The sequence below is a fragment of the Bidens hawaiensis genome, unplaced genomic scaffold (assembly GCF_021521415.1).
Source record: "Bidens hawaiensis isolate Kalapana, Puna unplaced genomic scaffold, B.hawaiensis_p1.1 tig00006555_1, whole genome shotgun sequence".
NCBI lineage: Eukaryota > Viridiplantae > Streptophyta > Magnoliopsida > Asterales > Asteraceae > Bidens > Bidens hawaiensis.
In genome coordinates, this window is record NW_027491442.1 from 215,284 (window position 1) to 232,554 (window position 17,271).

Sequence of the window (17,271 nt, forward strand, 5' to 3'; positions counted from 1 at the left end):
AACAAACAACCTCATAATTTTTGTATCACCAAAATGAAGAACCCACAAACCACCATCCTTCACCATCCATAGTAAAGGATCTTTAAGGATGGATGACCTTCACCTCAACCTTCACAACACTTGTCTTTTCCATTCTTCTCACAAATCTCCTTCACATAAGCTATGGACGACCCTGATGCGGAATGTCTTATGATTTATTATTACATATATTTAATTAATGATAGTGAAACTCTACCTATGTACGTCTTTGAAATTTTTGTGTATAGCGTATACCATTACGAAAACGTTGGGTGTTTTTTTAGGGGGGGGGGACGAAAATGGATAATTTACACTATTGGGTAAAAATATTGAGGGGTCGGGGCCACCCTTGGCCTTCGATAAGGCTCACCCCAACTATATACTACGAACATATTTACGTGAGGGGTGGAGGTAATCAGAAGCTATATATTATATGACAAGATCGCAAGATAGATAAAATTCTAAAGGAAAACTAAAAATTTAGTTAATTATTCAATCTGGTAAGAAGATAAGATTTCACTTCATCTTGTGTGAAGCCAGAGATCCTAGTGACAACATCTTGAAGCATGACATCATTAACACACGACAAGCTAGCATGGTGAACTTTAGCTTCCATTTCTCGCAACGCATCCATCAATTTCGAGTCAGCCCAATCCTCACTCTCCGATTGCACTCTTATCATCGCATCTTCGCCCACCATTTTCACATCCACTTCTATCGTTTTCCTTTTATTCGCTGTATTATAAATCTTTGTTGCCTGTATGGGGGCGGTGTCAGCATTCATTATCGACATCTCCACCTATCAGACACAATGTAATTAGAACAGATGTTAGAGGTAGTATATGTGAACATGAGTTAAGTATATGACAGCCAGAGCGAATCCAGTGTTTGGCCAAAGAGGGTATAGACACCCCTCAAATCTATAGTTTTCTTTATAAACTTATAATATACTGGGTCCCAGTGCCACATCCATAATTTTATTAGTGCCCAAAAACAAACTTTTTGAGCTCAACTTTCAAAGTCCAAAAGTTTAATTTGTTTTAAAAAATAACAACTGAGTCCATATTGTTTAATTCTCTATCCACTTCATTAATTAAAATTTGCAATATGCAAATTAGACGGGAGTGTGATACGAGCAGATTCCTTCTGTTTCACATCTCATGTATGTATATTGATGGTTTGAAAAAATACGTAAAATTGAACACTTTGTAATTTGCAATTGTTGAAAAAGAAACACTTGTAAGTGTTACGAATAAAGTTGTAATTGATCGTTTTCAAATAATGATGAACTCAATGTTTTGTTTATTATGTTAGATGAAATTTGTTGGTTACATTGTCATGCTTAGTTGACTCGACCCATTTTAGTTTAACATGGCCCGTTCTAGATCAACATGTTTTGACACCCACTAGCTAAAATTATTGGATCCGCCACATAACACCATCTTTTGTACAAACCCTAATTACATACCTTTAGTTTCTTTAACTTCCGATGGTTGTTAATCTCTAGCTTTGATTCTAGTTCTTCAACCTTCGCTTTCAACTCATTGATGTAACATACGGAGTCGCCTAACAAGGACGCCTTGTCCATCTTGGAGACGTTTGGGACAATGGACCGCAGGGCGTAGAACCGTTGGTTGAGCTTCTCACGCCTTCGGCGCTCCGCCACTACGTGGTTCAACGGTGTTTTTCCTCCTTTCTTTATCACCACTGGGTTTTTGGTGGGTGTAATAGCTAACTGACAATCGGAATCAGAATGTTCAGATGCTGTGTTTGAAGTTGGAATACTTGGTTTTGTGATCCTGCAAATATCGTAAATAAATATGTGATTATTACTTTATCAGAGCTTGTATTAAATTTCAAATTTTATAAACGAATTTTAATCGTATCCTTACAATAAGCAAATTGAGAAATTCAAAGTTTGATCATCTATAGTCAAAACGACCATCCGGATATTGGCCAAATAATTTTCAAAGTTTAAACCCTTTATGTTCAGAACTGTCCGGATATTGTTTAATGTGTCATTCTGATTATATTCTTCGAAGTATGACTCTTTTTTTGTTTTGTTAAAATAACCGTTTTGAGTGTTCTGTACATGGCAGCTCTATAGTATGAAATAATATAGGAGTGGTATACCTATAGCATCAGGTGGGTTATAACATCCACCTCAGGTACTTTGACCTTTATCCTTGTATATAATTTAGCTAAAAAAAACATAAGCAAACCCTCATAATTTATTAATATTTTAAGAACATTTGTATCATATCATCATAGTTTCTCAACTATTCTTTTATCTTTTTATATTATTACCTTTTCTCTCTTTTTTAATCACACCTACTAAATAAAACATGAGTATAGATATAGAAAATGAATATGCATTTCAATCTTTAGAGAATCATTGTAGAATTCCTAAAATAGTCTCTTATTTAAAAAATCCTGATAAGGATGTTTTAAGATAACACAAAAGTGTTTGCAGTTGAGTTTTAAGTTGAAGTTTGGTTTTTATAGTCTACTCTACAAGTAGAAACCAACTCAAACTCATAAACCAACAAGCTAAAAACCCTTTTTTATTTATTAAACATAAAAAAAAAGTGTTCAATATATAGGGTGTTTGGGATTCCTTATGTAACTGATAATAAATTATATAAATCATAAGTTATAAGTTACAAAATTGTAACTTATGACCTATACACTCATAATCTTTAGCTTTTTTAAACACCTTATAAGATATAAGTCGAGATAATGCAATATTATTACCGGCCAATCTTTCCAACTTTCTTAACTTGTTGGTCGGACATGGGTTCTCCAAGATCTTCTAGCAACCCACCCAAACCACCTTCAGTTTTCTCATGTTGTGTAACCAAAGTAACCGGACGAGAAGATGACGACGAAGAAGAAGATCCAGCACCAAACATTGACTGAACTTGATGCACCAAATCAGACTCCGTTTCGTTAACCAAATCAAACGAGCCAATCTCCACAACCCCATTACAACTAGGAACATAAACAAGTGTCTCCAGCCCATGTATATGAGCTTCCTTAGCTCGGTCACACTCGTACGACATAATATTATTAGCACCGGTTAGCCATATGATAGAGTTTGTAGAAAAAGATTTAATGGGGGCTGAGCCGTCGCCTAAAGTGAAGGTTTTTGTTAAAGAAACGGCATAGAACCAGTCAGTGTCATCAGGGGTTTGGAGGAAGTAACCGTCGGCCCATGTTAAATCGAGGTGACCGTTGTCATGGTTGATGGTTTTCCAAAAAATGGTGTAAGCCCACGGGTGGTGAGGTTGATTTTGGAGAAGGAATTGAAGCTTCTGGTGGTGGTCGGTGACTGAGACGATGGACGAAGAAGTTGAAGGTGACAACATTAAAAAATCGTCCATCGTTTTGGAATTGGAATTGGAATTGGAATTGGAATTGAAGATGACACAAGTAACATATGGCTATATAGTTTTAAGTTGTTGGTTTAAATAATATTAGTATAACTATTCTCCTTTCTACATGACTACATCAATGATATTAAGACACTGTTTAATAAATAAAAAGTAATACAAATATGGGATGTTAAAAGTTTTATAATAAAAGAATCATCCAAAAGTTTGTTTTGTGATGAAGACATTGGTGTGTGGAACTAATGTGTGTGTTATTTTATAATATCTTTCTCATAAGTTTTTTGACTATATAGTTTCTCCTCCGCTATAAGAAATATGATACCTAATATGGACAAAGTGTAAGCTACAGAAATTTGAAAATAGGTTTGTACTATATATATAATTATATAAAGTTTTTTAACCAACATACCTAAAATCAAATCATGAAAGTTGATGTGTTTAGGTGTCTTATGTGTTTAACAAGATCAATAACAGAACAAATTTCGGTGAGGTATCGAGATGAACTTTGAAACGGCAACAGACACGAAAACATGAGTGAGACTCGAATTATCTGAACGAGTTGATCCTTCAAGAGACGAGAATCGCTTCTTTCATCAACTCGGTAACACGCCGCATAACAAACTCAGTGAGGCCCAGCCTAGTTCAGCTCATAATCCAATAGTCCATCCAGTATCTCCTTAAGCTCCAGCAGCCCACTTTAGTTCAGCCCAATATCAGCCCAGCTTCTTATTAAGTTCAGAAAGCGGTGGCCCATCAGAATTGTGTTTACCTCACACATAAAAAAAAATCACAAAATATAAATAACTCAACAGTAACAACAAACAATCAAAAACCTCGTACTTTATAGAGGGTTAGGTTAAAATACAAAGTAAATAAAATTGAGAAATGTGAGAAGAAATCTAGTATATTGATTTTAGATTTAAATTGTTGTGATTAATTTGAGAATTAAAAAATGATATAAATGGTATATATGGAATAGTCCATATTTGTTGAGTTTCTCTCTTCACATACAAGACATATGTCAATTCGCTTATCATTTCAATACGCCCGTAGCTTTTTTATACGAAAATTAAAAAAAAAAATCATCATAATAACAAACGATTTTTTTATTTTTAATATGATTACCATATTGTTGTAAAAAATTTAAAAATAAACTTGTGGGTTTTTATACATTGTGTTATTGGTTTGTCATTGTATTTTTTTTAATTGACTTTACTACATTGTTTGATATGTTATGGTCATTGTGTTTTACAATCGTTACACATTAAAGATTAAATTTAAATCAAAATATACATCATTGTGTCTTTATGCTTATCATTTTGTCCCTTGTTCGTTGTTATGTCTTTATACTAATCATTGTGTATTACGTTTATTGCGTATTATGTTAGGGTCGTTGTGTATTATGTATTTACCATCGTGTTTCCCGTTTCAAATCATTGTGTAATATGTATTCACCATTGTGTTTTACGTTTTATGTTATTGTGTAATATGCAGTAATCATTGTGTTTTATGTATTAGATATGGTTGTTACTTTATCATTTTATTTACATATTAAAATTACACAACAATGTTAATTCATTATTACAATTTTCAGATTTCATCACTTTAAAAAAAAAACACAATGATAAGTATAAAGACAGAAAAATATAAAGGCACAATGATGAACATAAGACACAATGACAAACAGAATGACATAATGACATAATTTTTTTTTATTTTACAAAACAAATTCATACTCATATATAAAGATAAAAAAACGTTTGTTATTATGGTGAACTTTAGAAAAAAATGTCGTACGAAAAAGTTTAAACTTTTCAAAATGATGGGGAATTGACTATGTTTAGCATGCGAAGAAATATGTGTTTTTCCTTTTTGCCCTAATTTTATAATAATCTTATTTATGGTTGGACAGAGGAACCAATTAACATCCTTGTCTGAGTTCAGGGCTTGTAATCTTAGGTCAATAATCATTTTAATTCTTCTAAGAGTTTGTCTTATCAACCACCAATGTGGGTACTTTACTTCACCTGCAGTTTATTTAGTAGTTGATGACAAACATTGATTTTGCAATGTTCTTGTTGTTCTAATTTGAATGGATTCGCCATCGAATTCGCCAGCATCCGGTACATTTATCACCAAAAACACCCTAAATGGAAGAAAAAAACGGGGAGTATAATCCGTGTTAAAGGGATTGGATTTTTATTACTTTTTTTATCGTTTTTTACTTTACGCTCTCTGATTCACCTACATATGCTTCACACTCTTTTATTCACGATTTAGGGTTTTGAGTTTTTTTTTTCTTATGCATGTTTTCTAGATCGAACGAGGTTGCCAAGAAGTTCATTAATTGTGTTTCTCAATTACTTAGGTCTTTTGTTCACGATTTAGGGTTTTGAATTTAGTTTTTTTTCTTATGCATGTTTGCTACATCGAACAAGGTTGCCAAGAAGTTCATTAATTGTGTTTCTCAATTACTTAGGTAAGTAATCCTGATTTAAATATGTATTTTAAATGGAATGATATTGGTTTTAAACAAATGATTAAATTGTTTATAAATCCGGTTTCAGGTTACTGATGCCATCGAAATGTTGGTTTGTATGTCACAAAGAGGTGCTGTGGACGTCAGACCAACGGAGACAACGGTTCTGGAAGGGTGTTACTCGAAGTAATGCGCTTGAAATAACAAAGGATGTGATCAGTCTGACACAACAAGAAGGATGTTACCGTGAATGCGACTATATCTGCAAGAACACTTCGTCATTTAGTGATGGTGAGCCCGTTTATGATTGTTCTTGATATGCACGAATTTGCCTATGATTGATTGTTGCATCGAACTATGTCACGATCGTTTTATGACAATCTATCGAATCTGAGATGGAGGTACCAAACCAAACCCTATTTAATTGTTGTTAGTGATTTGTTGGTTTTTGATATATGGAATTAGGTTTAAGTGTTGTTAGTGTTCGCTATTAATTTAGGTTTTCATCAATAATGATGAAAGAAACCATTGCTGAATTAAGTTCGTTAACAACAGAAAATTTAGATGGTGTTATTAGTGAACCAACATCAAATGATGTTGAATAACAAAAAAAGATGAAAGAGACTATTGCTGAATCCAGCTCTTCAACTTCAACATCTAATTTAAATAAAGATATTGCAGATGTGTACTATCCTTCCATGCCAAGAGTGTTTCACGGGCCGACTAATGTGTCGAGGTAATTTTGCATTAAGTTTGTTCAAATATACAATATAACATCAATCTGAATTTTTGCTATCCGTAGGTCAACATGGTTTTGATATTGGGTATGAATTATTAAACCATGTTGACCAAAGTCAAATGCTTTACATATATGCAAAATACCGACAGATAACATTATTGTGATTAGGGCTTTGGAGGTGTTTTATGAAAGAGGATAACTTGAAAACAAAGATAGAAAAACTAAGTATTACTTGAAAAACAACTTATTTTACTATTGAATTTCACAATAGTTTTTTTAAAATTATAATTATTTTTAATCGTGAATTCAAGTACTAAACATCAATTATTACGTCCTTTTCTTCTAAAAGCTTATTGTGTATGATTAGGTTAAGATTTAAGTATTAACTAATATTTATGGATAACTTATAAATCTAAATAGAATGCTTTGGTGTTTTTTTTTTAAATCTGATCAGGCCTAGCTCATTTACATATAGAAACGATTCAGGCCTGGAATCTTTTAAGCACCAACATTCGAGAGTCCATACCTGGTTTGGTTGCTTTACAGTTTGAACTGGTTCAAACCAGTTTGAGATACGAGACATATTTGGTTTGACCCAATACTGTAAGAATAAATATATGGATATATATATATTTATGTATGGCCATCATTATCATTTATATAATAATAGATCAAAATAATTAAATTATACCTTATTATTATATTAGCTAGGTAATTGTTGATGGACCATATTACCATTACTTGCTAATCAAGGGTTTCCCCTTGGGTGTATATAAATATATGGAAGAGATTAATTAACATCATAAGAAAAACCTAACTCTCACATTAAGTAATTCGTGACCCCTATATCTCTCCATAATTTGGTTTCCTCAAGAACCCTAATCCCCATCACTAACATACATCCTAAAGGGGAACTCGACCAAGCTGACTATCATGTCGTCTACATCCTTCTCCAGGCGGTTACTACTTCCCCTACTGTAACAGGTATGTTTTACTTAAGGGTTTATCATAACATACATGTTTTCTATTACATACGTGAAGAACTGATCAACATGTGGTATCAGAGCGATGTTGATTAATCAGTTCTTTATGTTTTCCCTAAACCTGGATCTAAACCAAAAGACATGAACTAAAATCTGATAAACCCGAATTCTGTTTTTTATTATCATTAAATTCTTATGAACTTATTGAAATCTGGTTATATATAAACTGTTTAAAAACAATGTTATAACCAATTTCATATTAAAAACTTTATGGTTTTTCGGTGGTGTTCTTTGTGTTAATCATGAGTTTTTCGAAAAATATTACATATTTTGGTTAAGATTCGGATTATGATTGTGTTTTTCCTAAAATAATTGAATAAACAAATCTTCAGGGGTTTTAAATTTTGAATAATTATGGAATCTATAAATTTCAATATTAAAACAAATCTTGGAGATAAAATTAATCCTAAAGAATTTGAACCAAAATATTATTACCCTAAATAATTTGGATTTGAGTGTTCAACGAAATCTTGGTTAAAACCGAAGATCTCATTATAACCGAAATCTTGGTTAAAACCGAGATCTCATTAAAACCAATATCTTGGTTAAAACCGAGATCTCATTAATAAAACCGAGATCTCATTAAAAACCAAGATCTCATAATTTTCGAGATCTCATAAAACCGAAAACTCAAGGGATAACTGAGAACTCATGATTTTTGAGATCTCCTAAAACCGAGAACTCATAATTTTTGAGATCTCATAAAACTGAAAACACGATTTGCTATTAGTTAATTAATGTTTTGTAAGACACTTATAATATATATATATATATTGATTTTACAAAACATAGAAAGGCTTAAACTTGAATAAATTGTTGATGTAAACTTCTTCCCAAAGGTGATGCATTACATCTAGCATATCATTCAAGTCTTAATACAAGCCGTATTAGTTTAGCATAACATAAGTTAAATGTATCGCTTCTGCCCAAAAGTGATGAGTTACATTTAATTCAAGCAAAACTAACTCGTGCACAATTAAAATTATTGTTTCACTTCTGCCCAAAGGTGATGTGTTACAATTGTTTTGCACATATACTGATGTGGTCTAAAATATATATATAAATATATAAATATTCCCTACGTTTTGGATGCTTTTGAGCCAAGTTTTTATTGAATATTATTAATATTTGGTTCACATGCAAGTTTAATGGTTTCTAGAGACTATGAGCTAAAATGAAACATTTTTTTAATAAACTTGAAACCAACGAATGAATAAGTCATGCATAATTTTTGTATTTAGCTCTTTTAGTTTACTAGTAAGAAAGTGGGTACTTAAATCATGCTTTTGAATTTCAGGTTATGGTGCATTAAAGATACATAATGGAAGCTTTATGTTGGACGTCCCACATTCTCGTAAACGTCGTTTTGTGCGCCTATTAAAGTTGTCATACGAAACTATTAATGAAAATTACTTTGAGAATTAAATAAATATGAAAGTAAACATGAGGGGGCTATTGTGAAAAATTGATATTAATTCACTTTTTGAAGAATATGACCTTGTAACTATGGAGGCCCATGGAGTCACGTGAATAGCCTAAAAAAGATTGTTGAAGTTGGCTTGGAAGACCCTACAGTGGGTAATATAAAAAGAGGAAAGGCAACGGCCATCTGAAAGGCCATTGCAAAGTTGGAAGGAACCAGAAGTTTGTTACTTAAAGACAGTCAGCGAAATATCATATTTCTGGTTTGATTTAATACCGGTTATTATGAACTTAGTTATTGAACTTATATATTTTATTTTCTTGAGCATGATTATTGGCTAAAACTCTTTTAGTTGCCTAGGCTTTAAATGAATATTTGTTGAGTTTGGTTTGCTTGCCGGTTTTATTGGTTATTGGTGTTGGACTAATATTATTGTAATAGACTTTTTGATGTTTTTAAGATGAATATGCATACTTATTATTAAATTACTTTTATTTAATAGTTTCATATGTGTCTTTGTGAAAGTCTTTCATGTGTAGACGCATATTAGATTACCTACTGTGTGTTCGTAACTAGTTTATGGTTTATAGTCGATATAATCCATAGGAACTATTATTTGAGGGTTTAGAGATTTTAAGTGTTCTACCTATCTTGAGACTGAGAGGTAATAGATAGTTGGGGTTGTCTTACTCATTAGGCGGTTTGGGTATAGATTACACGAGAGTGGATTTCCCCCTTATTGTCTTTTGATTTTTGCTATCCTAAGTCTTTTTAAGCATCTTTAGGTTACTTCTTACGTCCCTTACACTCCCGGATGTATTGTGATTAGTGAGACTGAGAGGTGATCTAGTCATTAGAGTACTTTAATATTATTGGAGAGACTGAGAGGTAATCCAACCAATCGGTTTGCGTCATACGGCCCTTAGGTATTCCTTGTAGGTGACACCCAGAGAATGATTAGGGATCCACTAGGATGTGTAGGGCGTCGTATCTTTAGATCCCGGTTCCATCACAGTTTCCATAGCCGATAAGCATCCAAGATTCACAAATAGGATTTCAAGCCTAGGTAATGTCTTTCTCATTAGTGGTTTTCATCTAAGTCTTAGAATTTTAAGTTTAATTTATTAGTTCACTTTAGCTTAATTAATTAGTTTAATTAATTATTAGTTTAAAAATAAAATAAATAAATAAAATAAAAATAATCCAAAAATAATCATTTTATTAATATTAGCTTATAGAATCTAGTTTCGTTAATTTAATTAGTGTCTCTAGGGTTCGATATTCCCGGACTTTCCATATCTATTCTACACCCGATAGGTTCACTTGCCTGTTGCTAGTGGTTTGGTTTAGGGTATTCTAGGTTTTTATTACTCGTTGTGCTAGGTTGATTTATTGCATTATTTTTATACCACTTTTAGGCACATCATATACTTACATAAAATTTAATTATGCCCAAAGGTGATTTATTTTTTATTTAAGTAGAACTTTTAATTTAAGTTGTCTATTAGTTTGATGTTAATAATAGACATATCACATCTTCAACAAAATATAATGATCCTCACTATTTCCTTCATTAATCTAATGATCATTTTAATTAATCTATCTTACTTTGAATATCCCATTACATTACTCACTATAATTTTCTTCCTAGAAATTACTCTCATTCAAATCATCCACTCTAATTTCAAACCCAATATGTTTGCTTCATAAAGAGTTTCATTAACTTTTAACTCTTCTCATTTTTTATTATTCCTCAAGACATGACCATCCAATTGCTCCTTCTTATAGTAGTTATAAAGAAGAAACCTAAAGCATGATAAATGAGATGAGTCAAACATAATGTCTCTCATGATAATTAATAAACTCATGCTATCAAATAGAGTTATTCTAGATTTAGTTTTCCCTAAAACTAATCTAATATCTAGAAAATAATCACAATAACTCCTAAGATGCATGCATTTCTTTTAAATTCTAACAATAAGGTTAAATGGCATTATTGAATACATCATAATATACAATATCATGACATGAGCCATAAAATTAAGAGCTTACACATGAAAATAAGTATAATTTTTCCAGTACATTATACACTAAATTTTTCAATAGTATAATTTGATGCCTTAAGAATCAACTATAACACTCAGAAGTACCAAAGGAAAATGAGTCTGTTGATCAGCAACATATGTACAAGAAAGGAAATATCTAGTACTGGAAAATAAGATGTTATTCCACTCACTACCACTAAAACCTAAAAGAGGACAATTCTAAGGTTCATAGACAAATACAAGTATAACTTCTAGTTTTAAGTTCTTTAAAGAGAAGGCTCACTGCAAATATATGTCATTATACTAGACATAAGCAACGCGATTTTCCATAATTTAAAAGAACTTTTAGCTAAAATCAGTAGTCACATATTCATGATATTTAAGTCTACTAATTCTATATTCCAATTAACACATAATAGGTTGATTCTAGTTCTTTATATGTTTCCTTACCAAAAATCAACAAATAACTAACATGAGTGTTGGTGAAAAAAAAATAAAAATTAAATGTTCAAGTTATCATAAACCATAATAAACTGTTCTAGTTATGCTTTAGGATACCTTATAAATTCTGGTGTTTAATCAGAATTTAGTATCAATACTTAAGCTGCGTTATGACAGTTGTGAGGTTTGCATAGCCAACATAAAGTCATTCTTACATTAAATTCTCATCTTACTTGTTATCAATATCCGGATAGAAACATTTATAAGATAGAACTAGATGATACTATATACTTTCACAACTTTTGTTATCCTGAAAATTAAAATCTTAACAAAAGATAAATGAGATCAATAAAAGTCATCCATTGAAACCAAAATTTCATGAGAAATCATGACATGGTTGATGAGGATGATTTTTTCATATAATCTCATTCTAAGTGATTTTAAAATCATGTGTTAAATGCCATAACAATAATACTAGGCTTAAGGAATAAGCATGGGTCCACCCAAAGTTATATTTCACTGACATTCGTAGAACTTATTCCAAATGGAATATTCAGACATAAGTTGTCATTTAACGACTATTTACTTGTATCTAATCTGACTTCTATGGTCCACGGTCTTAAAGAGATCCATTCATATATACTTAACATGCTTCCTTCTAAATATGTCCCTAAGTTTCTTATGACATATGGACGTTAAGGAAATCAAACCAAGTCAAGTATATGAATGAAATGTTCCTACGTCACGTACATCATTGAAACTTCTCATGTAGCTTTCAAAGAGATTCGAAGATCAGTGGGAGCATTAAGTGTCTTAATCATAACTTGTAAGATTTGCAGGAGGTGGGGGGTGAAAACTTGATATTAGCTAAATTACACCTCTTGTACAAGACATTTCTCCAACACAAAATTGTTTCATCATAACTTAACTCCTTAGAATTCAACAATACTCTTATAAAAGTTTCATTGATACTTAAATATGGGCATAATCAGATTTCTTATCATAACTAAAGTAATCCTCAAAACAAGAGAAACTACAACGACTAGTTTCTTCATTAGAATCTATTGGTCTTTAAATATTGACCCTAAGCATGCTAATTTCCTAAAGGTTTCTAAGGTCAGTGGGAGCAGTAAAAGTCCTTAAAACGACTTATCAGAAGTACAAGAGGCGGGGGGAAAAGAGTCATTAAATTTTACTCCAAATTGAACTCCGATTACACCTCTTGTACACTATACTGCACCAACTCTTATACACTTAGAATCCTGAAAATGATAGCAACCTAAACAAGAGCTAATCCATAAAAACTGAAACTTCTAATAAACCCAATAATTAACTCAGGAGGTCATCTTGGTTTTAAAAACCTACTAACTTTGATGATTATATAACCTCCTAAACTAAAGTTGAAATGGATGATGAAAAGTTTACTGATCCTACATTTTCTAATTAAACCATTAATATTAATCAATCTTCTGAATGGAATAAAACTCTTATTAGATATATAAATTAAATTCTATAAGTCAGAATAACGTTTGGGATTTGGTTGAATCACCTAAGAGTGTTCATAACAAAACTAAATCCTAATACAAACGTTAAGACACTAAGAAGCACGATTGATTATTAAAGGTTATATTCAAGAGGGAATAAATCATCAAAGAATCTTTCCCATATTACAAAAGATTTCTTTGAGGATCATCGTTGTTGTTCAAGTAGCTTATAATATTTAAGAGCTATATTACATGAGCATTTAAACAACTTTTCCTAACAATTGGCTTACATATTTACATGTTCATAAAGCAATTTGAAGTTCTAAACTGAAGGTCAAATAACACTTAGTCTGTAAGTCAATATATTCCATTTATGGGTTAATGCAAACATTATAAATGTGATGAAACATTTATACAATAATTTTCATCAACAACTAAGTGGATCAATGTACCTACCTCAAGATGAGTAGGAGCAACTAAAAACAAACTTGTCCTTATATAGATGACATTCTTTTGACAAGCAAATGTTACATAAGTCTAAGTATTGTTTGTACATACTTTGATACAATAAATCTCAAGAGATATCTCTTACGTGATAGATATCACAATATACTGAGATAGACCCGAAGGGACATTATTTTTGTTCTATAAGTATTAACTTAAAAGGGTCCTTGTGCATGTAACACACAATAACGCTCTCCTTTAGAGGATAATAAGATTGCAGAGATTATTTCCTTATGCTTCATTAAGTAGAAGCCTTATATAGGTACAAGTCTATACTCGTTCAGATATTACTTAAATTGCAACATACTAGATATGTCTAGATTAATGTGAAGCATCTAAAAGAGTATTAAAATATATTTAAAAGGAAACGAGGGACTACAATTTAAAAGAATAAGTGAAAATTCAAACCGATTAATTACTCTAAACTTCGTCATATTCAAAAAATAAGAAAATGTAATTTTGGGATATATTTTCTATCTCATGGAGGAGTCATAATAAACTGATAAAAACAATATAAATTTTAATAACATAATATGTTGATTAAATATCAACGCAATTGTCAATAAATGTTGTTGAAAATTTATCATTGGACTCATAAGTTTATTAACTCCATATAAACTATGTATTGAAGACTTATTGTAATAAAATCAGCTACCATGTTTTCTTAAACAGTGACAGTTCGAGAGGTGCTGCATTAAATTTCGATATGAAATAAATTATTCGTTTATGAACGAATTTGAGGAAACTAAATTCTCATATCGAATACATTCATGATATGCTTAAGGATCCTATAACTAAAGGTCTATTACCCATAAGTCTTATGAAAGCGCTTATAATAAAGACGGGATTATTTATGACCATGTATAACAGTATATCGTTATATGAATGACCAATTATTATTGACTAATTATTAATTTTCCTCATCAGTTTTGATTTTGTATGTCTCTTAATATGTTCTGCATGCGTAATGACATATAGACAAATTAATATACAAATCAAATATTTGAAGGGCTTACTTATAAAATTTGATTATAACTACGTAGGTTTTAAACAAGGACTACAGTATAATTAATGGGGATCTTGAGCTGATGTTCAATTCAATGACTGTATTTCTCTGCTCCAGTTTGAGTTTAAAGCTAAAATGAGTGTTAAAATCTGCAAACTAATCTAACGCTCATAATAAATGTTTATTCGGCCAAGTGGGAGAATGTAAGAATAAATATATGGATATATATATTTATGTATGACTATCATTATCATTTATATAATAATAGATCAAAATAAATAAATTATACCTTATTATTATATTAGCTAGGTAATTGTTGATGGACCATATTACCATTACTTGCTAATCAAGGGTTTCCCTTTGGGTGTATATAAATACATGGAAGATATTAATTAACATCATAAGAAAAACCTAACTCTCACATTAAGTAATTCGTGACCCCTATATCTCTCCATAATTCGGTTTCCTCAAAAACCCTAATCCCCATTACTAACATACATCCTAAAGGGGAACTCGACCAAGCTGACTATCATGTCGTCTACATCCTTCTCCAGGCGGTTACTACTTCCCCTACTGTAACAGGTATGTTTTACTTAAGGGTTTATCATAGCATACATGTTTTCTATTACATACGTGAAGAACTTATCAACAAATACACATTACATGGTTTGGTGGTTAGGTCGGCCCTCCAGCAGGTAAAAGGGCCAGATCGGTTTCATCTCAGATAAATATATTTAATTTTATTTCTTTAACTTGTAACCAGGTATTTAGGATTTTAACTTCTTTTAGTTTTGAGGGATTAGACCTATCAGCTTAGCGAGTAGCGACTGACGCCATTCAAGGAGTTAGTGGTAAATGTTCATGTTCTTTTGTGGAAATATTCTAAATGAAAATCCATTACAAATAAGCAAATTATTATAGCATTTTTGTGAACGTAGTTACAGCCGCAACATCCTTGGACCATATAATCTCTCCAATGACTAATTATCATGCGCTTGGTGCCACTACTATGGTTCTATATAATTTGTCTTTTGCTTTTCCATTTTGTATATGAGTATATATTCATTTATATATATATATATATATATATATATATATATATATATATATTGGTTTTAGCAGCACGCATATTTGTTTACTTATTTATTTATTTATTAATTGAATATTATAACTTTCTATTGCTTATGGTTTTTTTTTAATTACCCGCCGTAACACGTAGGCTTCCTTAGTCTTTTATCATTTGAAAATTTTCAACACAGACTAATAAATTAATAGAAATTATAAAAATCAGTCGCCATGTGTTTATTTAATCTATTTTCCAATATGAACTATATTCAAAATTAAGTTTAACCACAGCAACCAATAGGTGAACTATGGGTGAATTGGGTTGGTGTAGCAAACCATTTGTAACTTGGGATTGCAAAAAATTGATTTTCTTTCTTTGTCTTTTTTTTTAAATCCATGTGGCAAACCAACCCCAATATAGGCACTAATGGGCATGGTCTTGTAGAGGGTTAGGTTAAAATACAACGTAAACAAAAAATGAGAAACGTGAGAAGTAATCTATTCAATTGATTTTATATTTGAATGGTTGTAATTAATTTGAGAATAAAAAAAATAATATAAAGGCATATATGGAATAGTCCATATTTGTTGACTTTCTCTCTCTACATGCAAAGCACATTTCAATTCCCCCATCATTTTAATATGTCCATAGCTTTTTCATACGACAATTAAAAAAAATTCATCATAATTATAATCGTTTTTTTATCTTTAATATGAGTACTATGTTGTTGTAAAAAAATTAAAAATAAATTTGCTGGTGTTTACACGTTGTGTTACTAGCTTTAACCCGTGTATTACACGGAATTTATCCAATAACCGAAATTTAGGTATTTAATCATACGCAATTTAGGGATTTTCTTTTGAATTTATTATTAATTTTAATATAATCACACACACTTCAAATGTTACATATTTAAAATTTACATTTTCTTAATACTGAAATAATGTTTTAAGATGACATAAAATCAATTATTGGTACGTAAACATATTAAAGATGTTTTATACGATCAATACAAATGTAAGTTAAATAGTGTTTTACAAATTGTAAGATTATAAATATTGTATTTATTCAACAAAATTTGAAGTACACACATAACTAAATATCTATTATAAACAAATGTCACTAATTATTATACGATAACGGTTCGTAAATCATTATTTAGCTAATTTAATAATTCACAGTTTGATTTTCAACTTATTATAGATTTTCAATGGTTTTTATATATATATATATTAGAAATTATGGTCAGATTTTCTATATCTAATAATAAAAATTAGATGCAATGGGTTAGTAAAAGTTATTGTTATTTAAATTACATTAAATACTTGTTTTTCATATGGGTTATAACTAATGGGTCATACCAATTAAACTCATGACTATGGTTGCAAAAGTCGCTAGGCGGACCCTAGGCGGCCGACTGAGGAGTTGGGTGTACACGGAGTACATGGGAAGAACTCGGAGAGTACTCGGACATTGTAAATATAATCAAAATTAATTTTTTAATACTATATCCATGTCAAATATCATTAGTTTACTAATATTTATAACAAAATATGTGAATATTAATATAAATAAGAGAAATACACTTTTAAATAATAAATTGTTTAAAAATTGCTAATCATTAATTAAAA

General features: G+C 30.9%; 1 protein-coding gene across 1 annotated transcript; it reads right to left on the reverse strand.

Annotated features, from left to right (window-relative positions):
• Nucleotides 1-449: 449 nt before the first annotated feature.
• Nucleotides 450-3,424, reverse strand: LOC143632899 (transcription factor bHLH14-like). Its single transcript, XM_077101310.1, has 3 exons — nt 2,773-3,424; nt 1,487-1,817; nt 450-817 (listed from the first exon to the last, which is right to left on the reverse strand). The coding sequence occupies exons 1-3, from the start codon at nt 3,399-3,401 to the stop codon at nt 503-505; spliced, it is 1,275 nt and encodes a 424-aa protein (XP_076957425.1). The 5' UTR covers nt 3,402-3,424; the 3' UTR covers nt 450-502.
• Nucleotides 3,425-17,271: the final 13,847 nt, after the last annotated feature.

Excerpts from the sequence above, each read along its gene's own strand:
- LOC143632899 (XM_077101310.1), bottom strand. The coding sequence starts at position 3,401 with ATGGACGATTTTTTAATGTTGTCACCTTCAACTTCTTCGTCCATCGTC. Across the intron at positions 1,818-2,772 it reads AAAGTTGGAAAGATTGGCCG|GATCACAAAACCAAGTATTC; the intron begins GTAATAATATTG and ends CGATATTTGCAG. Across the intron at positions 818-1,486 it reads GGAAGTTAAAGAAACTAAAG|GTGGAGATGTCGATAATGAA; the intron begins GTATGTAATTAG and ends TGTGTCTGATAG.